The 26,063-nt window shown below is 42.1% G+C and overlaps 1 protein-coding gene across 8 annotated transcripts in view; it reads right to left on the bottom strand.

The window, feature by feature from the left end:
- The window catches only part of SMOC1 (SPARC related modular calcium binding 1), a 124,162-nt gene that overhangs the window by 71,696 nt on the left and 26,403 nt on the right, over positions 1-26,063 (bottom strand). For 7 of the 8 annotated variants that reach the window (XM_027459717.3, XM_072038837.1, XM_038179496.2 and 4 more), the window contains 2 exons: positions 14,233-14,404; positions 6,869-6,981 (listed from right to left, as the gene is read on the bottom strand). In XM_027459717.3, coding sequence (XP_027315518.3) covers positions 6,869-6,981; positions 14,233-14,404 — 285 coding nt within the window. Of the gene's footprint in view, positions 1-6,868; positions 6,982-14,232; positions 14,405-18,774; positions 18,937-26,063 lie in introns of those variants that run through there. The other variant, XM_013101462.5, reaches the window with a different exon arrangement.

Genomic DNA, 26,063 nt, shown 5'->3' on the forward strand with positions numbered 1-26,063 from the left:
GAATACTACTAATTTGACTCAAATATTTTCCAACAAAAATACATCTTTTAAATATTTCTTTTTGCAGTAATATGTAAGGAAGCGAATGCATCACCTACTTCAGGAACTCCCCGTGTACCCAACAATTAAAAAAAAAAATAAAAATCAGGTGTTAGTGACTTTAAAGTTATTTAGCCAAACCTTCAGAAAATAGCAAAGTTGATGGCAGAGTTGCATGAGTTGCATTTTATGCAGCCACCTCAGATTGACAGCACTTTCACACCAACCACATGGGCTACTGCAGCACCAAAGGGCTTCCCTACTATGGATAATACGAGTCATGCAATATCAGCCCTTATCCTTTCGTTCCTAAAGAAAGGACAACTACACATGAAGAACATACACTTCAGAAACCTCCCAAAAATCACTGCAGTTGACTTTTCTGCACGTCTCCATGTTTGGTAGATGCTGCCTTTCACCACAGTACCTGACCAGGTCCTTCTATATTTAGGTGTCATAACAATATTGGTCTATTATCTATAGAGAATTTGGAGTTTAAAGGCTGGAGGAAAAAAAGAAATGGGTATACTTTTTATCAGTTACACAGTACTGCTACAGTTTTGAAAAATGTAAAGGTCATAACTGATATTGGACCATAGCTAAGCACTGTGTGTAAACAAAATAGACACTAAATTGTGAACATATTCCGGAGCTCCTGTAGTAAGGAATATTGGAAATCCATTTTTTTGTTGTTGTTGTTTTTGTTTAAATTTTTTCACATGACTTTAGGCTTGAGTTTTTGTTTCTAACTCCCATTTGATCTTCTGCCTGAAACTCAACCTCAGTCTAATCCCACTCCCACAGGGCAATACTTTTCAATAGTCAGAAGAGTAATAGTGACACCTGTTTACTGCACAAGTCTTACCTTCAGCTACTGAGTTTCTTACTTGGGTTTATCAAAATGCATTTGTTAAGAAGAGTTTATTTTTTTTCCTCTCATTAGTCTTCTAAAGCTGACTAAGCTTTGAAACACACACACACACAAAAAGACTATATTAATTATATACACAAAATAAACTCAAGTGCTAACCAAGCTCTGGGTAACGAAACTCTCATTACTGCAGGAAAGGCTCATTGTAAGCTTAGCTTGACATCCCAAATTGACATAAACCTGTCCAACAGCTAAACATTTTAAGTTCCATAACATGGGATCAGAAATAAAACCTACAAATTATTTAAGGTCTTTCAGATTCCTTATTAACAGCAACACTTTCAAAAATAAAAAAATTAAACTGCAGTTGAAAGCCCTGCAAGCACCTACATCCCTGATTATGCAGGAGGATCCTCTTTCTGTATTTCTGGGGTGAGAGAGATGCCATCTCAACTGTGCCTCAACTGAAGGATGAAAAGACAAGCCCAACAATGCTCTGCTGCCATTGCCCAAATTAAGAGTGTGGCTGCAGCTCCTTATTCCCCCGTGCTATTACCACGTGTGAAATCAAACAGCAGCTACCACACTAGCCACTGGCAGCACGAATAAACACCTGCCCTCGTATTCATTACAGTATGAAAGCATTAAAACCATCATCACTGGCAGACTCCTCTGCCTCTTCATTCCCGAGGGAAAAAGCTGCTGCTGTTTGGGTTTCTTCAGTGTCTCACCAGCAACACCAGAATCAGATTCCCAAACAATCTGAAAACTCAACAAGCCAGCTGCATTATCCCTTCACAACTGTTTGAAAAAGGAGAACAAAGGGGTTGCTTCCAACATGGTTATTTATCCTTACAGTAAGCGGTGGCACCTCTGCCCTGGTTTAAATATCTTGCTGTACTGCTTAGCCCCTGGACTGTGTCATCTTTTCTGCCAGGCTAACATCGGCTGACTATTGCCAGAAGTCTGCCTTGCCTTTACTGACAATCATAGGGAACAATCAGCCTACAACTTAAGCTTGAGCTTCTTTGAGAATTGCAAATCCTTAAATCATTCTTGCCACTTTTTTCTGTTCACTGCTCAAATTTAATTCTTCCCAAATGATGTTGTGCAGACATATTCCCATATTCCCAACATGGTTTTATGCAGCAGCCGCCTTCCTCGTGCCTGTGCGCTGTTCAAGAAGCACTTGCTCCACGGGAATTTCATTATTAATACGTAATCAGGGAAATAAGTGATTTGTGGCAAAAGCATCTCAGCCACGTTCAAGGGCATTCCCAACAGACACACACTGAACAGATATTACACAGCTCAGGAGAGGGATCCCCAGCTAAAATTACACAGACTCTTTCAGAAGCAAAATGTGACCCTTAACACTAAGGATGCATGATCTTATACTGTTGCTTTCTATAAGGATGTCCACTCCTGTTTTAAGAATCTTTTCCTTTACTCTCTTGACCAGTTCTTCCTTGAAGATATATATAATCTCCAAAGTTGCCACCTCCTTACTCATCCATGGGTTATTCTTAGGTCAATATACAAATGCAATACAAAACAAGAGCTGGAAGAAGAAAAAAAGTGCCTAAGTAGCAGGCAAGTCTGCAGAGCAGCACTCACAGAGACCTCTCCAACAAAAATCTTTTATAGAAAGGTTCTCTCTTAATACCAAAAAATAAGCAGAGATATCTACTAATTGTAGCCCAGATTCCTTATGAAGAAAGTTTCTTTCTTTCCAGACATATGATTAGATGTTGGAGTGCTCTGGAAGTTGTCTGATGACAGAAAACTGGTCCAACAAAGACAGTTACTGACCCCGTCATAAGACGACAGGTTTGCCTGATGTGCTCGAAGCAGTCTTAGTGCTGCATTGTAATTGCACCAGCAGCTGCAGTTTTGAGAGCCCTGAACTCAAAGAAACACTCCAAGTATGCCTTTGCTCTCAGCCACATGCATGCAGACTTGCAAGGAAAAGAAACCAAAGCTAAACAGTGGAAGGAGGTGGCAAAATAGCAAGACACCACAAAAAAGCCATAGAAGCTTACATCCCCAGAGCAGGGTTAAGATTATTCATGTTCATATTCATTTGTCTGAAACTGATTCTGTTTAAAACCTCAGCAACCTTCTCTAAAAAAATTGCTTGGGGAAAAACTATGAAGAATGCAAGTCTCTCTCGGCCCATGGCAACAAGCCCAATGGCACTAGGCAGCAAAAGAAAGTGCACAGATTACCCAATAGAGCCTGTTGTTTATGAAGAACAGATCACAGCAGGTTAAGTGCAGCATGGAAAGGGAATGGCATTTATGCAAAATACAGCATAACAACAAAAAAGGAGAGAGCCAGTCTTGGGAACAGAAACCGGTTTTAGTCTCGTCCAATTCTGCACAACAGTACGTGAGCTCGGTTTTGTAAAATTAATCAAATTACTCATATCAAACATTCTTATGTTGTGAATAACTCAAATTTTATCTGCGTGTTTATATTATTATTGGCTAACTGCAAAGAGCTTTTGTTATAGGAAGTAATAGTCCTCTCATGGAGACTGAAATCTTAACAAAATACCCCTACCTCCATTTTCCAGAGCAATCCACCAGGTCTGCCCCCATTATAGTCACCCCATTGTGCCTGCAATGCCACCACCTCTTCCATGCTACATTTGGATGGATAAGTAGTGCTAAAATGGAGTTTGGTGTGATCTTTGCAATACACAGACTCCCAAAAAAATGGAAGCTGCAGACATGGTGCATAAAACAGTTCAGAAAACCAAGGAACAGACAGGTGCCTGCTCCCTTTCATGCAGCACACACAAAGCCCTTTGTAAGTAGCCCTGCCTAGGAAAATTAGGCATCCAAGCAGTACAACTGGTGGCAACATTTCAGTTTAGATTTTGCAGACTATCAAAAGAGACAGTTTGTAGGATTTAAGACACACAGGATATCTTTAACAGGTTCAATCTGATCAAGGTCAAGCAGGTTCTTTGAACGTACTGTTACCTCTATCGAAATTGTTTCCGAGCTATTTTTGAATATTTTGAATTAAACAAGTTAAACAGAACTATGAATTAAATAAACCCCAGATATTTTGAAGTCTGATAGTGATGTGGGCCTGAACACCTACTATGTATGCATCTACAAAGAAGAGGTCCAGCTCAAGATCTGAGTGCAGTAACAAGATGTCTAATATCTGATGTACATGCACACATCTTCCTTTTTCTCTCTGAGTTTTTCGTATTGAAAAAAGATTTTAATTAAAAATGTTACATGGCAGGGATGAAGTTGTTGAAAAAATTTCCCTAGCCAACTCTGAAATACGTGCACCTGAGTAGATTCTTGCTGGGACAGGGATCCAAAGCTGAAGACCAGGTGGATATTCCTCCTAGAAAAATCATTGTGAGATGCTGCTATGTTCTAGGCTTTCCATCTGAGATTTTGGAGTTCAGATGGAACTACTCACTGGGTACTGAAGCAGAATAAACTAATAACTGCACAGATCCGACTTCTGCAAGGCCTCGGGCACTTTATGAACTGGCCTACACAGCTCCTCTGCAGAGCAGAACCTGGGGGTGCCAACTCTGTGCAAAGAAGAGGCAGTATCCAAACCACCTCCACCAAACCAGATCTATTTGCGAGCTGCTGGAAGCAAAAACTGTTTATATTGTTTACCAAAATTCTACAATTTATTCATGCTTTTAAAATCAAATTAAATTAATTTGAACCAGAAGCTAAAAGAAATATTTGTCTCAAGTGCAGATTAAAACCAGTTAGCTTCCTTGGCCATTGTTTTTCATTCACATCTTCAGCAGGGACAATGACCTTAAGTGCTGCAATACAACTGACGAAGCTGGTTCCTGAGGTATGTGCAACACAGGGCATTATGATCCAAGGAATGATGTGAATTTCAGTTAATGCCAGTTACAAAGGGATCAGAGGCTTCTTTCCACATGCCAGGTAAAACAAAAGCATTTTAGTGTTCAGAGATAGAACTAAATGGAGGAAGAATGCGAAATATCACTTGGCCGCCAGCTCAGAATACATGATTTTTGTAAGCAGTTTCATGCTGCTTCTCCACTGAAAACACTGGCAACCCGCACTGCCCTGGGAATGTGCAGAAAAGAGGCCCAGCAACTGCTCCACAACCCAGACACCAGTACCAAACTACCAGATAAACCTGTCTGAAATAAAGCTTTATCAGCTGTGCTCTTATTCCAATTTACTAGAGTAAAAAAAAAAAAAAAAAAAAAAAAAAAAAGACCTGCACCCCCTATTTTACTCTCCAAGAGGCTGATGGACAACTGACAGACAATGAAAACTCAGCTTTCCTTCCCCCTTTCTTCTTGAGCTGTGAAGTCCAACATGGAACAATTAGCTGGCCACTGTGCTAGGTTTTTATAAATATTCCTTTCCACTGCCAACATAACCTGAGCAGCTCTGCACAAAATCAAATCTCAACAATTGAGACTGCAGTTCAATTGCAAAAAACTGCAGCTACACCTCTTACCCCACCTCCCCAAGATGGTCCACACTGCACACATATGATGCTGCTCCAAAGGAGAACTATGCAAAGCTGGCAAGATGGATTAAACTTTTCCCACTTCACCGTGAAAAAACAAAACAAAAACACTCCCACGTATCAGATAATGGGAGGGTAAGGCTGAGGGGGAACACAGATTTTTAGTGGGTTATCATAAAAAAAATCTTTCCTCTCCTTTTCCCCGAGGCACTGCAAAGTGTTTGAACCAGCCCCAAAGCTTTTTGACTCATCTTTTTGAAGCCAATATTGATTCCATTTTGGATTTTTTTAACCTTCAAAAGAATTTGCAAACAACAATAACTAATGAATTCTCGGGGGCACAAGATATCTAGAACAGTGCTAGATATAGGGAAGCTAAAGCACAAGTGTTACACGATTTACCCAAGTTCACAAAGCAAATGTCACCAGGGATGCAGAATTTGGACTTCTGAGATCTGTGCCAAACTAAGGAGACATCATGCCCTCTCCTACCTGCCAGGGAACAGCACATGAACCATTTTTAACATCCAGTTCAATCAGCACTGGAACACTACTCAGTACACTGGTGGTAACAGAGACGAGCATCGCTGTTCATTTCTACCCTGCCTTGGCAATGACCCATCACCATGGCATGAGGGCTGGACGAGATGATCTATAAGGACTCTCCAACCCAAACCATTCTATGATTAGCAGACTACTATTCCTCTCAAAATCTCCTTCATGAGTGCTTTCCTTTTCTCACACCTTCAACTTCGTTGGAAGCCCAGTTCAACTACTGGTAAAGGATGCTCAGTGGCCAGGACTGACTAGTGATTTTGTACCAACAAAGGCCAACCATAAGCTTTCTTTGCTACACCTGCCTGGCACAACTGCTCTCAAGAGAAGCAACATCATGAAACAGTCAGCTAACCCAGCACTTCATTTAGTTCCAGGAAACAAATACTGAAGAATCAAGCCCCCAAGCAACTCTCATCCCCTCTCTTCCAGACCCCCAAACCACAACCAAGCCATGTACACGAAACAAGAGTCTGTCACTAACAAGTGCCGTGCAGAGGGAAGATGCTCAATAGGACTTTTTTTTTTTCCTGGGATAGATGAAGCAGAGGTAAAAACAGAGGAACCATAGCCCACTTTGTTCTGTGTGAGCCTCGATGCCCTTTTTAGCTCATCTTTGGAGAAAACTTGACCTCTCCTTCAACTTCCAAAACAGAAAATTTGTTTTTCCTACACTGGATGTGGATGCTATTACATACATATGTGCCTTGCGGTACATGTGGTGCCTGAACCAAAGTTTCTAGCTGGTTAACCAAGCCCTCAGCTTTCAACACCTTCATCTCAGTAATGGAGTTGGACTGTGTACCCACACTGCCATCCTGGTTTGGCTCACACCTTATCAGTGACTTCATTGCAGCCTCTGGAAGCCTGGCCAAAGGAAGGCAGTAGGAGTTTTACCTGCGTGAATGATCCATCCTCGTTGCATTCCGGGATGAAGACCGCTTCCTGGGGCTTCTTTGCCTGTTCCAGTGCTTGAGCTCTCTCTAATCGACACTTGCTTTGGCCAGCATCTACAAAGAGAGAAACAAACCCCACTCAGATTGCAAATAACTACTTGGCATCTTCAAAAGGTACCAGATGCACGATATAGCTGAGAAAAAAATAGTAATAATAATACTACAGGGCATCAACAACCTTTACCTGTACATTTAAAAGGCAGCTGTGGAGTTATCAATGATGATTCCAAAGACAAAATTCAAAGCTAGACAACTTTGACCCAGTTAATGAAGAACTGCCTAATTTCCTTAGGCAATACTATTTATGATCATCCAAGAGCTCTGGAGGCTTCTTACAAGCTAGAGCACAATATTCACACAGTGAAAGGTCTTCCTGGAGGAAGCTGTGTTTATGCTAGTATTAACAGCCTGAAACTGGATGGCTAAAGCATAAGCCAAATAATTTAGGCCCAGAAGCAAGCAATGTGGAAGCAGGATGGCTCCAGCAAAGCTTTTCTGAGCAACTCTCCCAGTTGGATGCCAAAAACAACCAGTCACCCAACTAAAGACATGCCGTTGCCCATGCCTTACTGAAACCTACCTTCCACTTCCAGTCCCAGCACTTACAGCTAGGAGTGTATTTTACTTTCTCGTATCAGGTCCTTTGCCACTGCTCTACAAGCAGAGCTTGAAGGGGTTAAGAGCTCAGCTCTGCACTTATTCCAGATGAGGGCTGCATGTAGCATGACCATAACCCCTTCCAGGTCCAGCTCACTGTTACAGGGCGTAGACCCAGACAAGCCTAACACTGATGGGTCAAAGGAAAGACTTCTGCCCTGCAGAGACACAGACTGACTTGCTGTTTGCATTTAAAAACAGGTCCGATACTCAGTCTAGAATGAAAAACAGCAAGTATCTGCTTCCACAGGACTGACACAGGGACTAGCACCCCCTTTCTTTCCACATGAATCCAACAACTGAAATATTTTCAGTGCAAAAGCTGCAAAATGTGATCATCAGATCTTTTAGCAGCACCACAGAGAATAATCAGGGTTGAACTGGTTAAGAGAAAAAATTCTGCTGGATCCCTGAAGAGCCCAAATTGGGCTTCACAAATCACTTGAACTTCAATAACAGGATCCTTAATAGCAGCACTGAATTCAAAAGCCAGGCTGGGTTCCCAGATCATCTGGCTTTGCACTTGATAGCTATAGAAGCAATTTCTATCTAAGCACATCTAGATGTAGAAACAAATCACAATGCTATGAATAGTTTTGATAAAAACAGACAATAGCATTCAAGATGACAGCTTTACACAATTGACGATACAAGAGACTAAGTTTCAGGTTTGATAACTTTGTCTATACAATTTCACATTAAATATATCACACTAACACAGTCCCCAAGAAGTATTTCACAGTCTTCTGAAATTATGGAAATCAATCTCCTGCTGTTGGGGAAAAAATGTCATTATTCACAGCAATAGCATTCAGCACAGATACCTGTAGCTTAAGCACTGGGTTACAAAGCAAGAGTGCCTGCATCAGTTCTGCCACTGACCTGCTGAGCAATGACCAGTCCATTACCTCCCCTCCCTATGACCTCGTGTCCCTGCTGATCCTACATAACTCTTATATTTAGCTTGTAACTTGTTTGCACAATGCCCTTTGCACATGGGGATTTGATCTCAGGTGGACCTAAACTCATACAAAGACAGAGATTATTACAGAGTAGAAAGACTTTCTTGAAATCAAGTTACACTAAATTTAGGGAAACAGTTTTTTGTTTGTTTGTTTTTTAAGATTACAGCTGCCTTGATATAACCTGTAGGATGTTTTTTTGTTTATTTGTTTGGTTTTTGCTTGAAAAAGCAAACAGATTATCAGAACTTTCTTGCACACCTCAACCAGAGGATGATTCAACTGGAAAAATATGCTAGTTCCTTTGGCTGAAAAGGAAGCCCAGGCAATGCTGATAACTAGAACACCTAACTATCACCTGCACATCTCCCATTCAGGCCTAGGAGTCTAATCTTGCTTGGCATGACACAAGATGTTATTATCAAACCAGATGGTATGGCTACACCTTCTGTTTCACACAGCCAACTGATTAAAAAACACCTTCAAGTTCTGCTTCAGAGGAGACAACTAAGTAGCAAAAAAAAATTAAAAAATCTGCCCAGATTATGGAGATCTGAGCACAGAAGAGGAGTGCGTGAAAAAACAAGAGCTGCAAATACATCACATGACAATCAAAGCACATATTCACAATTGAAGTGTGTTTCCTAGTCTCTCCGTGTGAGAATGCAGGACTGCAGACTAGCATACCTAGGTTCTCTCCTGAACGTGATGCAGAAGTGTAAAGCACACAGTGCCTACCTCAGTGGTGGTGCAGCAGTACCTACGTAACCAAAATGGGACACCCCACCATACCAGCAGGAGCAAACACTCCGCGGTATCCCTGTAGCACAAAGATGTTGGGAGTCCAGGCAGAAGGAAACCTAACTCAGATTTTTTGTCCAGTTTGTCTAACACATGCAAAATCAAGCCCTTACACTGAGATGATACAAACATGCTGTCTGTACTAAGGTGATGGTGCCCTTTCTGGCAAATTTAACTGGCCTTTATGGACCACACTACCTGCTGTCACCCAGTAGACCACACAGTGTAGCACATCACTGACACAACACAAAATTTAAGAGCTCATCATTGTGGCGACATCCTCTTTCACCTATCAATCCTTCACTCAAGTGCTGTCACTTCCAGAAATTGCTGCTGACACGCAGCTAAAATGGACAATTTCTCTCCTGTTCATGAAGTCTCAGCACTAATTACTTCTCCCATCCTCCCTCATTGATTTCCAAAGGTCACTCCAGTCCTTTTACAGCCTCGACTTGGAACCACCATCCCCACTGCGCTGGCTGGAGAGGTGCGTGCATACTGCTATCTTTTTCGTCTGTCGTTTCACGGGTCGGTTCCAGTAAAAACAGTGCCTTTAATATCAACATCTACCAGTTTGTTTTTAAAAGGACTGTCAATCCTTCTCTTCCTCACTCCACAGGCTGGTATTTTTATAATGTTTACATCAACATGTGATTTCAGTGGGATGACTTCACCTTGCTATTTTTGCTTTGTTAATTAGAAAATATAAAATATTACATAAGTGCCAAACATTAAAGAGTAGCTGTCAAATGGCTCACCCCAAATGTAAGATGCATTACAAATTTTACTGAAGCCTGATGCTACACGATAGGTTCACATACCCTGTTCTGCATTCTGATTAACTGAGTGTTTCAGCACTTTTTCTATTTTCTTAAAAATGTTCTCAGAAGAATCAAACACCAAGCTTCTAAAAACAGAATGGCATTAATACAGTCCAGTTTCACAGTCCAGACAGACTAAAGACGACCTTCTTCCCCTAAATAAAGTGAAAAAACATATGAGGATGCCATTTTTAAATGCAGAGCTGTCTAATAATTTTTACTTTAAATATTTTAAACTTAGGACAGATTCACTGCAGCTCAGAAGGCTGCCTTTTAAAGAAAATCCATTCTCAAGCTGGTAGCTGGCAACCATGAACTGAACTACACGTGATGTTCCTGACATCTGGGGCCTAATCTGCAGAGTACAGGTGCACATAGCTTTGGATTTTGCAATGAAGTTGGCTAGTTACCATGGTTGATCTTATCCATGAATAGTTTATTCAAACGAGACCACCACGTCCCTCATAATATACACAGTGCGCTCATGAATAGGCCCCAAGAATTCAGGCATCCTCTCTTCAACAGGTAGAGGCAGTTCCGACACCACGCAGCATCCTGGTACGAAGACCTAAGCTATCCTAACAATACAAAACAGAACATCTACAGACCACGAGCAGCAAGCCACAAAGACCTTTCTATTTAGTTTTAATTCTACTTTGTTTTTATCAAAAGCTCAATGGCAAAAACTGATCTAAATGCAGCTTTTGAACTATTTACAATTACATTAGGTAACTGTCTCCCATACAGGCCAGACCCCATCAGGCATGAAGCAGCCCAGCTACATTGAAACCAGCGGATTCGTATCCATTTACTCCAGCCAATGATCCGTGTCTTTGCATAAGAGACAAAAATGGAAGGCGAGCCAACTACAAAAACGTGCCCATCTGTCCCACATGGTGTCGATCATTCTCCACCCTCCCAGTTGTTTTCCACTTCACCCCAGACCTACACCTGGAATATCTAGCCTCTTTCCTTCCCTGCTGACGTACTTTGCTGCTTCTTTGACACCCAGACACCACCGCGGCTCCCGAGTTCCTTAACTTATTTGGAACATATCTAAAAACATGCCGAAATTTGCAAAGAGATTGAAAGCCTCATTTCAGATTTTGACACTGCCGCCAAGGAAGGCCTCACTTTTTTCTCCCTTGCCTAGGGAGAAGGTTCAAAGGCAAAATACATGAATCTGGCAAATGAACTAAAACAAAGAGTGGGTTCAGCACCTCATTTCCCTTACAATGAGAACAGTAGGTACAGGAGGAAAGTTACCTTCAAAGAACCCGTCACTAGTCAGAATGAGACCTTCCTTTCCAGCACGTTAGCCAAAACTTGTGTTCATGCAGGTGTCCCTGGAATATGGGCTGAAGACTCCTGCTCCAACTCCCACCAGTAACCTACAGACAGGTTCATTCTGCACAGGGACTTGTAATTGCAGAACAAGCCTTGTACCACCACTTTTAAAACCAACCACTGTAAATCTAAGAGTTTTCTCTTTAGGACACACTCCACCTCTTTTTTTTTTTTTTTTTTTCTTTTTAATTAAATTGGCCAAGCAAATTCCTAGAAACTAACCAGTTAACACAGAACTTAAGTGTTTTTTAAGGCACAGATATCCAATATAACCTAAAACATTGTACAATATCGACAGCTTGCCAAGACTCATTTAACAAGTATTTGTCCTACATCTCTGCAAAGTTTTGAGGCAGAATTTGTTATTTAACATAAGATCCTAAGATGCCAGCTGACAAAAGATCCAGGTACAAGTGCTTGGCTGTGTATTTTACACACAGCTACGTCTGGAACTATTCTCTGGAATCTCAGCGAGGCTCCATTTCTCACAGGTGCCATAGCTTGATCATTTAAAGCTAGTCCTCATCTGTAACCCTTTGTGATGTATGTGCGTAAGGGTTAGGAGAGTTTGGAATAATTTACCACTGGAGAATTTTCATTGCACATGAGGAAGCTAGCAAGGAGCAAGAGCTGAATAAGAGTTATAGTTCCCAAAGGGCTGGCAAAATTTCATCTTTAAAGGTCCTTAGCTTCTTGAGAGAGAGCAGAAAGCTGAACTGAATCAAAAAGGGTTTGTTCTCACTATGGAAACCATTCTGCTTGCCTTAGCACAGCACAGTTCAAGCTATCAGCGCATGAAATTGGAAACCTGAAGTAATCTGGGGTGCAGGGCCATGCCTTGCCATCCACAAGATACTTCCTCTTTTCCTTATTTTAGTTACTAGATTTTTTCTTTTCCCCCTTGGAGAGGGAAGTACAAGTTAAAAGCACTCATTTCACAAGGGTAAGTTCTTGGATACAGGATCTACCGGGATGGTCCTTGGGATCCTTCCCAGTTCTATGGGAGTGCCCCTGTAGAGCATCTTTGTCATGCAGAAGGAATGAAAGCTGTTCAGCATAAACTCAGTGGCAGAAGATGCTCAGACACTGCTGGTGGTTCCTCCCCCCTCTTTGTGAGGGTACAAAATATAGACCTGTAGTTAGACACACCTGGTCTTGCCACTGTCTGCATTTGCCAAGAGCAATTATCTCTATGCACAACTAGAAGTCATATTCCCAGCATGACTCAAAAAACAAAAGAACTTTTCCATAACAGCAGACAAAGAAGTTACCAGCAAAATTAAATCTGAATGTGATAGTTAAAAGAATGTTTCTACTTCCCAAGGTTTCACTGGACTGTTAGACGGTGGCTTAAAAGCAAGACTCACAGTTGTCGAACATTCCCAGGTCATTAGGTGCTGTACAGTTAACACAGGGTAAGGGGAAAAAGGAAGGAGAACATAAGCATTTCCAGCTAAACATTTCAGTTGTCTAAGTGTTCAGTTGTCTACTTTATCTGTGCTTAAGAAAAAAATCCTTTAGTTATTTCTTTGGGAGTCTTTAGACTGTACAGTTTTGCAATCAACATTATCTCCATTTCCAAAAACAGACACTTTTGCACACGAGCTGTAACACATTACAGATCTTATGATTTAAGCAACTGAACAGTGCCAGTTTGTGTGCCAATATCAGCCATGGAATTGGGGTGGGTTGTTTTTGTTGTTTTTATTTAAACCACTCTGCTATAGGAGAAAAGCTACCATAAAGCAACTCGGCAGTGGCAAGAATAAACATACAAGGAAGCTTTTTTCCAAACCATTTAAAACATAGCAGTATTTGCTGTCATGCTCATAATTCACCTAAACTATAACATTTGTCAATACATTGAAAAAAAGATTTCCAGTTTAGAACAAGCAATTCTGACAGCAATTTAAAAATGCATTTTTATAGTAGAAAAACAAAACAAAACCTTTCATAAACAATTTAGACTTAAACATATGCCTATTTATCCTTCCACAGGGATTTTAATGAATTTCTTCTGTCACTTTAACCAATTGCTAAAAACATCTGTGCCATCTGCCCTAAGTCAATTGCGCTCCCAGAAAACGCACTCAACAATTTTTCACTTCACTGCAGAAGCAAACGATTTGTGTGACAAGACACCAACATCCTAAAATAAAAAAGATGCAACTTCAACTTTAGGGTATACTGAAGAAAAGATGAACTGAGAGAAAGACAATATTCTTACTTCTAAGTAAATGTGTAACAGCAGAGAAGCAAAATAGAGGCCATATAAAGACTTGCACGCATTCTGTGCTCAGCACAGAAAGGCTGGCTGGTCCTTTTTCAGACATACTCACCTAATGTGCCTGCATGTTCTTCCCTGCTGCACATTCCTACCACTCAAAGGTATCTCAGTTTCTCATTGATACAGGCAGCAAGGAAGATCTCCTTCAGGATTTGACTGTGCATTTCTATAAAGCCAGCCCCTTCTGCTCCATAGACACACATTTGGGCCTTTTTTTTTTTCCTGGCTTCTCTGGCTCCTTCGCTTTCTTTCATTCATAATTCTGTTGTTTCCTGCTCCTGCCACCTACACCCCAGACTCAGATACCATACTCATATTAATGCACAATTTAAATCACTACTCACAGAGCATGGTACTAAACAAAAGAAACTAGTCTGGTAGTCGGTAGGGCTCCCACTCCTCCACTCAAAGGTGTTTGAAATCCACCTACCTTTGCACCGGCCCCGATGTGTCACGCTCAAGCTCGCTTCCCGGCACTTGGCTCTCTGGTAGTCGCACATGGACTCGTACGTCCTGCCATCGGAAGCACACAGGGGCTTGGACTGGGACCTGGAGCAATGCAGGTTACACTGAGGGTCTCTGTCACGGTCGCTGATTAAAAACTGAAGGAAGGAAGCGAAGAAAGGAAGGAGGGAAAGTGGGAGAGAAAAAAAAAGGAGTTTGTTTAATTTCCCAAAACACAGCGCAGCATATTTTGTTTTTATGATAATAGCAATGTGCTCCATAACGCAGTTTAAGCTGGCTACCAGAGCTGACTTTGCCTGAAGGGAACCTAAAATGAAACACTTATATCTTTTAAAGAAAATAACGGTCTTTGCCGTTCCATTTTCTTTAACAGAAGGGAAACATTACTCACTCTGCCTCACCTCCGAAAACACAAATTGTGCAAAGCCAAACAAAACCCACACGGGAAGGGCAATACTGAGTCACATCAGCCCAGCTCACCCAGCGCCCCGCCGCAGACAGGATCTGGTCCTAGACAACGCTAGTTAGAGGTGCAGGGAACTCATCACCAAGGATGGAAGAACCCAGATAACCTATCAAGATTGGCCCCGGTAGTTGAACCACGGATGTGGCCGGCTTTATGTTACCAGTTATTTGTTTTTTAAAGCTTTGCTTATACATGTATCATCTGTGGATACCACCAGCAACAGCATACCTACATGTTCCCAAGGCCATGTTTTGCTCCTTCCTGATGTCATCCTGCCAAGCTGACAACTGCATCCATGCATCCCAGAACCCTACTGCACACCACGTGAAAAACTGCTTCCCTTCAGAAGGTTTGGTTTTGCTATCTTTCTGAATGCCTCTTCTTCTGAGCATTCAGTTCGGATGCAGCCTGGCTTTCGTCACTCCTTTCCTGTCAGTCCCTCAATTCCTTGCTCAGATGATGTCCTCCATACCATGATCAGTAAAGGGAAACGGCAGTGAAGTCACCTTGGCTTCTGCCTTATCTTTTGGAGATGCTGAATCCCACAATGCACATATGGATGAGTCCCCACCTTTCATTTCTCAGCCTGTTCCCTGCAAAGCCCTACATGTGGTGGTACTTTCCTGTTGTGCCCTCAGCTGCACCCTGTGCTGCCTACAGCGATACCCAGGTCTCTTTCCCCAGTCCGTGCTGAGGACCCTGATTATCAGTCCTCTTTCCATACCTGCACAGTTTCAACAGGACGTTACAGCAGCAGCCCTTTTCACTGCCTTACTTAATGGTTTGACAGTCAGACCCTTAATTGCTCCCCAAACCCAACCACCTGCTCGCAGGAAGATTTCACGGGACTCCTGAAACGAGTCCCATGAGGATTAAGAAGGAACGGGGAAGGAAAGTTAAACCAGCGCTGCACTTCCCCTTCCCAAGCTCCATCTCTGAAGCCTCTCGTGAGCCCGAGGGAATCAGAGCTGCTCTCTAGCACGCCGCTACCCCCCCAGCTTGCTGTCAGAGCACTCCTGAGCTCAGCAGCTGGGAGCTGGCTGGCAAGGGGGCACCGACAGACACCCTGCCTGCATGCACACAGCCACGGCTCGCCAAGCGTGTTGATAGCTGGATGCCTTACAGGGAAGTGTGAGTCACGGCCATAATCACCTTGGTCTCACAGTTGCCTACAAAGCTGTCTGCTCCCTGCTTTGAGGTTAAAGCTGTTGAAAAAACATTGCCTCAAGCCTGCTTTGGGTTGGTTTTTAACCATCCCAGCAACGTGCATCTCAGAAATTTATTTTTTGACATTTGTAAAAAAAAAAAAAAAAATTCATCCCTCCCCCCCAATTAAGCAAGATGAAAAACAATTGAGAAGTTGAATATTTTCATATGAAAACACATTACCTTCTATACTGCTGAGTCTTTTGAAAACTCATGCAATACTAAAAACCCTATTTAAACATGACAGCTGGGAAAAGTAAGCAAGGTCTGCACTTGTTTTAATTTGGGTGGGGCAAACTTTTTTTTTTTTTTTAATTCTCATCTGTCAGACACTTGCCAAAATTTGTAACAGCAGAGTTTTTAAAATGTTTTTGTTCCTTTTCTGCAACACTTTCTATAACCTGGCAACACCTGTTCCAAATGGGAAATTGGAAAATTTAAACCTGAAGGCAATTTTAAATGGTTTATAGAGACCTGGACTAGACTATAAAAACACTGTAAAGTTCGACCAGATTTTTGCCCAGTTCTTGTCAGGGGCTGGACTACCACAAGCGAGCTTGGAATTTCTCTCTGGGTACAGCCACATCTTTCTGCAGCCCCCAGGGCGCAGTGACTGTAAACACGCACCAGAAAGCAGCAGGCTGATGATGCTGAAGCTCCCTCCCAATGTGCAGTGTCACAGACTCTTCCTCAAAGACTTCAAGGCTTCTCAGCTGTCTATATAAACAGACTTTAAAGCAGAACTGACAGAACTGTATGGTACACACACTGGTTAAACACTCAGTTAAACACCAAAGCCATTCTGCTTCAGAAGGAACAGACACATTTGCCATTTAGCACAGCTTTGAGGACTTGAGATACCAGCACGAAGCAGTTTTTGCAGCTCCTTGTGTCAGAAACCAAGTTCCACATATCAGAGACTTCTAGAAGAGCACCAAAAAAAACCAGAATATTCATTTCCATCATCAAACCATGCTGCAAACGTATTGAAAACTCAGTGTGTATCACAAAAACTCACCTAAGCCTTCTGTCACCTGCACCAAACTACTTGCCAAAGTGCCGTAAGGGACAGGGCAGCCCCTGCTCCCAGAGGGGGCATACATGAGGAATAAAAAGCTGCTTACAGGCAGCCCATACAAATGAGCTAAAGCCAAAGCTATGGAGCAGCTTTCCACGGGTGCCTCCTTACAGAGGGATGGGAAGGAACAGCTCGACATTGATTAATTATGAGGGCCTGAGGAAACACGCAGCGTGCCCCAATGCAGTCTCTATGAAGTTCTTGCCTATCCAAATGAAGCCAAGAACCACTCTATAAAAAAATAAAAAATAAAAAAAAATATCAAAGCCTTTTTAGCATTTGTAATTTGGATTACTGCAGGGATCCCACACAGCGTTAGGTGCTTTCCAGGCACTGAAGATGCCACACCTGCCTTGCCAAAAAAAGTTTATGGTTTACGTAGTTGCACAAGATGGTGCTTGTTTTGTTCGACTAGATTTTAATTGTAAAAGTTTGCATTAATTTCCAGAAGGATCCAGGATTGTGCCTGTCTGATCAGGGTCCTCTTCATGTGATCAGCCAGCAGTGCCAGGAAGATTGCATCTCCTGAAGACATTACCGTAGGGCTTCAAAAACTCCCCCTTGCAGGACACCTGCTTCACCATGGCTCAGAGCCCTTCTTTGGCTTGGCAGCCCTGGCAGCTTTCAGGTAATAAAATGGAAGTTCTTTGTCCACCAGTTCTGCTTCTGTCACATGAACATTGCTAATCATCACCACATCGCATCCACAGTTATTTAAGGTACTAGTTTATCTCAAGCGTCCATCCCTTCCTGCCCAGCTCACAACATTTTCTTTCCTGCATTCTGCCTCTCTGAGAGCAGGACAACCACGCTCCTTTGTTAGTAGCCTTAGTAGCCTCAGCAACGAGCAGAGGAAAAACACTGGATGAATGCTGAAATAGGTCTGCCCACCTGGGGAGGGAAACAAGTGAGAGAGCAAGGAGAGCAATCAAATCTATCACTGTCACAATCAGGGCTACAATTCAAAAGTGACTTGTTCCCAGTTCTTCATCCCCATTTCAAGCAAGCTGATGCTATTTTTTTCCCAAGAAGCACAGCCCTGCTCCAGGAGAGCCTCTCAGTTGCTGCAGGAGGTACTGCTGAGACAGGCAGATGTGCATGGGATACCCTAACACCTGGCCACTGACCCTCAGACATCACCAATGCAGTCCTGTGAATCTCAGGTGCCTTCAGAGAGCAGTAAGATAAGGGATTCCACTTCTCACACAGAATGTCCTATCATCACCCTGGAAGCCAGAATCAAAGCCTGATGTCCTAACCGCCTCAGGACATTCACGCAAACGGGTTTTGCAAATAACAGAATCAACACGCGTGGAGGTGTGTTTGGTGCTGGACACACAGCGTGAACAGTTCTGCACAGAGAAGTAACCCTGTGAACAAGTGTGCAGCACCAGCTGTACAAATCCTCGTCTAGACAAAAGAGGGAAATAACTACACGTATCTTCTCTGAGATTTCTTGAAGCCTCTTCTTGATACCTGTGCTCTCATTTTCTTCAGAACAAATTACATCCAAAAAAAATGGGACTGGAGTCACAGGCTTACCAGTCCTTTTCCCTCCATGGGGGAAGACCTATTAAAAGCAGAACCAAAAAACAACAACAAAAAAAGAACTGGCAGGAAGAACCTATTTTCCAGGAAAATGTTAAAATTGACCACGTTACAAATAGTATTTCTTAAACACAGACTCTATACTAAAATAAGCATAAGTAACACTAGAATTATGCACCGATATTTGTATTTTTGTAGCATTCACTTACATTAAGGGAACCTGCAGTTCCCACACCAATCAGTCTGAGAGTCCCTCCCCTAGAGAGCTTCCAGTTCGGTGCAGCTCTCAGAGCATCTTTTTCTGTCAAATGCAGTATCTGTATAAGGGTATAAACCTCCTCCTTCAGCAAATACATTTACACAGGTGCTTGCGGAAACCACTTCCCAAACTACTTTCTGCTTCTTCAGACTTGAAAAGAAAAAGGAAAGATAAGAGGTCAGAATAAAGTTAACTTTGCCAACAAAGCATATCTGTTCTTTTTCTCCACACCTCAACACCACTGCTGACAAACAACAAACACTGATTAAAGGGTTTTTAATGCCTGTGAAGGAAAGCAGACTCCCTGCAGCTGCACAGCAGCTGGGAACACTTGTGTTATTTAGCGGAGAAAGGTCTGACCCCACAAGTGAAAATGAGCTTGGTGGTCACTCATTCTATTCACCATCTGGGTACATTATAAGCACAAACAGAGCAGCTCAGCCCTTTGTGATGGGGGTGAGGAGAAATGGCCGCAGCATTGCAGTGTCAGAGCAAAGTGCTTTCGCAAAGCTTTGGGGGAAGAGGGAGCAAGGGACACAAGTGACGTGAATGTGAGAAACTGGAAGTCTGTTAAGAAACAAATCTATAAGACAAGGGTCCGCTGCAGATCAAAACTGAGGCGCCTCAGCTGTTTAGCAACTTTGCTTCAGATTAGTGCAGGCTGCTGGATAGAAAAAATAGGTAGAGGAGAGAGAGGAAACAGCACGTGCAATGGCCTATTCCAGCTTTGCCAGACTGCAAGTTTAAAGATCCCCAGAACACACCTTTGGAAAAAGTGATCAATCGAGGCACGTTCACACCACTCGGGGCACCCACCATTTGTCTAAGCAATCAGACCGGCCTGTCTCAAGTCCTTCCCAGAGACTTTCCCGGGAAACCCATACCATTTTATACACTAGAAGAGACTACAAAATTCTGGACATTTTTATTGCCGTTGGAAGGCATCATTTCGCATTTCCTGGTTTCAACCTTACAGATTTATGCCTTGGTTTCAGGCTCCCAGCCGGTGCAACCAGCCTTACTGGAGGCAGAGCTGGAGCAGAGGCCCCGTGTTAATCGCAGGGGGGCTCAGCCCCATGGCAGGCTGCCCGCAGGGCCCAAGCATCTCAGCCACGGGGTGGGAGCTCAGCCAGGTTTCCTGCCATGGAACCAGCAGCCCTCGAAGGTGTCAATGATCACGCTCTAAGCCAGAGACTCAAAGCATTTGGCTTCTAGAAAGAGAGAAAGAAAGCCTGAAAGCCTTAGAAACTCTAGCAGAGAGAGGCCTAGCATGGCTTGCAGGTAGATGCCGGCCAGCCAGAACCACCATGGCTCCCACCAGCTAACGAGAGCCTTCAGCCTCAGAACCCATCTGGTGGGGTGAAAATAAAAAATAAAAAGCTTTCAAAGGCAGCTTCCTTAGAAGCCAGTTGTGTAATTTTTTTTTTTATTATTTTTTTTTATTTACGATACCCATTAAAGGGCTCAGATCCTTCCTCAGACAGAAGGGACTTACAAGAAGGACACTGCAATACTTATATTCCTTGAGTCATCCCACCTGCAAAGCTTAGAGTCTAGCCTAAGCTAAAGCACCACTTACGTTTCAACCCCAAACCCCCAGCTGTGCAAACAAGAATAGGTTCAAAGCACACAGCCAGTGCTTAAGGATGGTGAAGGCTGGGCAAACATACGAGATCACACCACAAAGCAGACAAACTCGGTATGTATTTGTATGAGTTAAATTCAAGGTTTTTTTTTTCCCTTACAGGCTAGAAACCCTGCTTTTCTACAGCAATCTCCCCTCCCCCCCATTGTTTTGTGCAAGCCCCTACAAGTGGCCAAGTATTGTGCTTCATCTGCTAGAAGACTTCTAGCTAGGGAAATAACACTGCGTTTTGGGGAATCAGCTTAGAGGAAAACATGACGAAGAGGCTGTACTCTACTTTTAGAAGATAAGGTACTAGAGAAAACAAAATTTTCTAACAGAATATTTAAAGAGGTCACCTACAAATATTTAAGTAGAAAACCCTTAGAATTTGAACTGTAACAGAGAATCTCTGCTGCTTTTTGTTTATTGGGTAGTTTTTCGTTTTGGTGGGTTTTTTTGTTCTGTTTTGTTTCTGTTTTTTTGAGAGGGGGGATTTTGTGTGCGTTTTTATTGTTTTACAACAAAAAACATTGCAGTGAGAAAATGAACTTTTAAAATGGTATCTCTTGCTTTTGAGGTGCAAGCTTTTGCAATAAACACAACTCCTTAACTACTGACTTGTGGGAAGGAAAGTACCAAACTATGAGACAAAGAACATTGAAGTTCATTTAAGCTTTTAAAACTCTCTCTTCTTCCACAGAATTTTTACCCACATGCCTGTATCACTTTTTTTGTTGTTGTTATTTTACTTTTGTAAGCATCTAGTTTGTTGAAGCACGTTGTACCCCAGATCAGAATGCTGATCAACTGAACACTGGAGGAAAAATCTTGAGAACACAAAATAGAAATTTCTGCTCAAGTCTTCTATTTCTAACATGACTTTTAAGCCTTAGTAGTAAGTTTGGCAATATTAAGGTAGAGACTGATTTAATTCCTTTGAAATAACATTACTTCAGCTTCTGTCAAAGCTCACTCTCCCAGTCAGATTATTCTTGCAGCCAAGATGACATGCAAGCCTAGAACAAATTTAAGATTAAATTTAATTTGTCAAACACATTGACAAGAGAAGGTATGTTTAACTTGGACTATTTCTTCTCATTAACTTTGCTACTATATATATGTATATATATATATTGAACCAGATAGAAAATCCAGATGTTTGCATAGTCAAGAAATGCATTTCTGGTCCCAAAGGAAACAATGGCAAAACTTCCACTGACATAAAGGTGGAATCTTGTCTTTAATAAAATGTATTGTTTAATAACCCAATCCAGTCTGTCTGGTTTAGGGAGTCCTCTGCTTCTTCAGTATAACTCAAAAACAAAACCAGACTTCAACACATTATCCTACGTAACTTATGCCAAGTTGGCCTCCTTTGAGAAACTCTATCCCCTACTTCAGTTTGTCATAACGATAGTCGAAACTGTTCTTTTCCCCTAGCAAATATAGCAGGATTACAATTTTGTGCTGTCACAAAAAAGGTGAGAATTCAGCTATTCCACTGGACGGGGGCATATTTTCCTCAAAAGAAAGTCAGGAGATCTCAGGAAAGCAGCAGGGTTGAAGCACTGTCATTAGGTATACAATTTAAGAGAGAGCAGTATCTCAAGCAAGCTTTCTGCCCAAAGCATTCCCTATCCTTACATAAGAGGGCTTTCATGTAGACAAGTGCTTTAAACTACTGCATATGTTCTTCAAGATCTGGAGCAAACCTTCTCGCCCCTAAATCTCTTGAATCGTGTTGGAGACTGAAGTTCATGCTTTTTTACACTCCACCATGTAAAAAACTAAGTGTCAGCTCCAGGCTTTGCAGAGTTCTGTGTATGGGCTACACTGCCCAGGTGAATGCAGAAAGTGGCTGTGAAAGAATACTTTCGTGTGCCTATTTATCACCCATACGTAGTAGGAATGGCTACAGTCAGTCCTAGGAATGCCCTCCACCCATCTGAAAAAGCTTGGAGTACTGCAGACAGCATGGACAAGTTGAGGGGCCACTGGTTACAAACTCTTGAAATGTTAGATGATAGTTCACCTAGTTAGATTGAGCTGTGTAATCTACAGTAATCCTCCCCTCCATCTGTAACTACTTCCTTCCTAATAATTCCATTAGAACCTCTGTGGGATCTATTACTGTTCAAGAACACTTTAAGACCTTTCCCTTGAACTTATTTCAAATCTTTTATTCATGGGAGTTTCCAACATTACACTAATACTGTTCAGCAATGCTCCTACCTTGTGCCAAAGTTGTTTCAAAGGGTAGAAGATCCTTTATTTCATGTGTTTATTACACAAGTCTGTTATGTAACGTGAGGATGCACATCAGCTGCAAGCACGTCCACTTACAAACAAGTCTTGCTGAAGCATTCTTAAATGAATCTACTTGAAGTAAAAGCTCTCTGTTGAGTTTCCATCAGCAGCCTGGTAGCTATAAAAGGCTCCCCTTTAATTCCAAATGCCCTTAAAATTTGTCTTTATAACCTGACAACTCATCCAACCACCTTTCTCTTAAATACAGTCTCATCCTTTCTTTATCTCTAGAATTACTTTGCCCTTTCTTTCCAGTGTTATTGCTGAAGAGCAGGGATCCTGCTCTAAATGGAGTCTCCAGGGCAGCTGATAAGCTTTCTAAATATCCCAAACTGGCAAGACAGAAAACACACAAACATTTTCTCCTTCCATCGCTCATTCTTTCCAACAAAAAACAAAACCTACTCTTCATTGCAGACACCTTGCACTGGAAAAAGTAGATAATAAGTTTTACCAGACTTTCACTGCTTTGAAACTTGTGAATACTGTCTTCTAGGTAACTAACTCCCTTTAGCATGCATAGTAGTTAAGCACACATTGCAAAACGGACACAGCTGAGCATATGTCAAGCTGGAAAATCTCTAGATTGTCACCACTGTCCGGTCTATACCACATCCAGTATCTCACTTGAGTGATGACCACATGCATTAAACACTACTGTAAAAAAAATAAACATATCAGGTGTATGAAGACAACTCATCTCTGGAACAGCTCAACTCTGCTAGGAGATCATCACATGAAAAGAGATGAGAATTAAACGATTTTACAAGCACAGGTAGGCAGACATATCTTTAGAGTTGAGCTCCAATGGAAATACAACTGTACAAGGGCATTCTTTCGAGTTCAAATGCTTTGTTCATGTATATCTTCCAGGATTGAAAATGCCACCCATTAAAACTCCATAGCCTTACAAGTTTCAGTCCTTCTTAACTCAATTCTTTTAAAACACTCAAAGAGTCTTTCAAATTGAAGCTGGCACCCAGCCTTCATTATGGTTGCTGCCAACAGCAGAACCAAGAAGTAGATATTAGAAATAGCTGAGCTCATTAGTTCAAACCCAGCAAGGGCTGGCTGCCCATCAGCAGAGGTACACTAACTGAATGCCAAGTCTGACATTCCAGTGCACAGGAGGAATATTGAAAAAGGAGGTGCTGTGAACATTAAAGAGTTCACTTTTCTTAACTATATACTTACCTCCACACAATCCAAAGACAATGATTAACCAAAGATAACTCTCGGTGGAAGGTGGATGCATCGGGGGTTCTCTGCGTTACACTTGACTTCGCACTTACTATCATCAACACTTCAGCTCCAAAGTTTATGAAGCTCTATTACTGCTTCTGCCTGGGAACATAGCTATCTTGACAGGTCTCCCTCCATAGAAGGGAGACCTTTGCATCTCCAGAGATTTTCCATTGGGTCCTGACCCCATCAGCTATACAGGGAGGTTGCCCTTATTTACTCTATTACTCCTCTGAAGCATCAAAAACAGTGAAACTGAAAAGACAGGAACTTCACCTTGTTAATACAGAATATCATGTTCCCCTGCTAAATTCAGAGTAACTCACATTGCCAGTACTGCGAGAGCTACAGCTTTCTCACATTTATGGCTAACCTTATTCCAGAGCTCTTACAAATAAAGTTTTTTTTTTCCTGGCATCTTAGAGGCTGACTCATCCCTTGACTTTCAGCCTATGGATTAAGAGGCAACAGTAGAGACACATTCTCATCAGCAGAAGTTATTAACTGCTCAGTTAATAGCTATGAGGTCCTCTTTGCTCCTTCCAGGAAACACTGCAGTAGTGACATCCACAGTCCAAACAAACATGTAGGTGTTTGACATTCAGACTGCTAGGGTCTGAGCTGCAGACAGGTGGTTTCAGAGACTGAGCTTTACAAGTCAAACCACACTACCGAAATACATACCATTTAGCAATCTTAACTCTTGCTATTGTAGGTCAGCACTTCAGAATAGCCCTCCGGTAGGTGCTTTTGTTATCATAAGGATCCCAGGCTTGACTTCTTAACAGTCACTGCTTCAAGTGCCATACCTGCCTCAGGGGATTCTACACTGACCTAAACAGATACATTAATCTAAGGCAAGGTTTAAATTCAGAACAAAGTAGTCCTGTCTGCCACAAAAAGAAATATGCCAGCCAGGAATTTAGAGCAAGAGGGAAAGAATCAGGAAAGGATATATGAAACAGAACTGAAACTCCTGTCAAAAGTCAGGAAAAATAAACTCTTTCCCCTAACTCCCTAGGGGAAAGAGTCATTGTTTTATTACTTTGTTCTGCAATTCTGTTTGCGTTGTATTTTACAGTGTTTACAGTATTTCTCATCTTTCCTCTTGCATTTAAACCAAATGCTTCCCTCAGTTTTGTATGGGTAACCACCCGCCGAGTTTAGCCCTCTGTGTGAATGACGTGCTGGACAATGCTTCCTCGGACCGTCAGGCAGTCAGAGCTCCCTGGCACCGTACAGGCTGTAGCAGAGAAGCTTTCCCCATTCCTGGAGTCTTTCTGGGCCACAAATGCAAGAACCTGCTGTGAGTACAAGACTCAGGACATGAACTTCAGCTCTGCCAATATGCAGCTTTAATTAAGTTAAAGCTCCCACCTCAAAAAAGTCTCTTAATATGGCCATGCAAACATATGATAACAAGCTTTCCATAACAGACAAGATGTGTACTGGCTACTGCAGGAGTTGAAAAAGCTACAAAAGACAGTTTTAAGATAAAATGCTTGTGCAAGGCGAGAATGAAGGATCCTTGTTGGCTTTAATTCCATCCTCTGCTGTCAGGGACAGACAACATTCAGAAATGTGTTAGTGTATACACTGAGGAATAACAACATTTTTGGATTTCTGCAGACAGGATTCCTTTACAATTGTGTTTTTCTTAAGTGTTTCAGCAGTGACTTAGATGCCAATCGATGAACTTGAAAAGCACAAAACAGGTCAAGCATTACTATAGCTCCAGCGCTGCCACTTACTGCAAACTACGCAATGCCACTTCAAAGTGACAAGCTGTTAGCGTGCAAGGCTTCCTATCCTGCTCAAGTACAGAGTTCACATGCCTTCTGATGGCTTGGGAGTAAGAGGCTTCATTTTAATCACTTGTGGTGAACTACCAAGCAACGTTGCTATTCCGTTAGCAAGACATGCTGTTCACACAGGTCAAGAGCATTTTCAGTACTGAAGTGAGAGACGTGGTTCGTACGATGTTCCCAGCAGAAATCCTTCCTCCCCACCAAACTCTGCAAGGGTCATCACTAACCTGTCAGGGTTTGCTGCTCAAAGACTCC

This window comes from Anas platyrhynchos, chromosome 5 (genome assembly GCF_047663525.1).
Source record: "Anas platyrhynchos isolate ZD024472 breed Pekin duck chromosome 5, IASCAAS_PekinDuck_T2T, whole genome shotgun sequence".
Classification (NCBI taxonomy): Eukaryota; Metazoa; Chordata; class Aves; order Anseriformes; family Anatidae; genus Anas; species Anas platyrhynchos.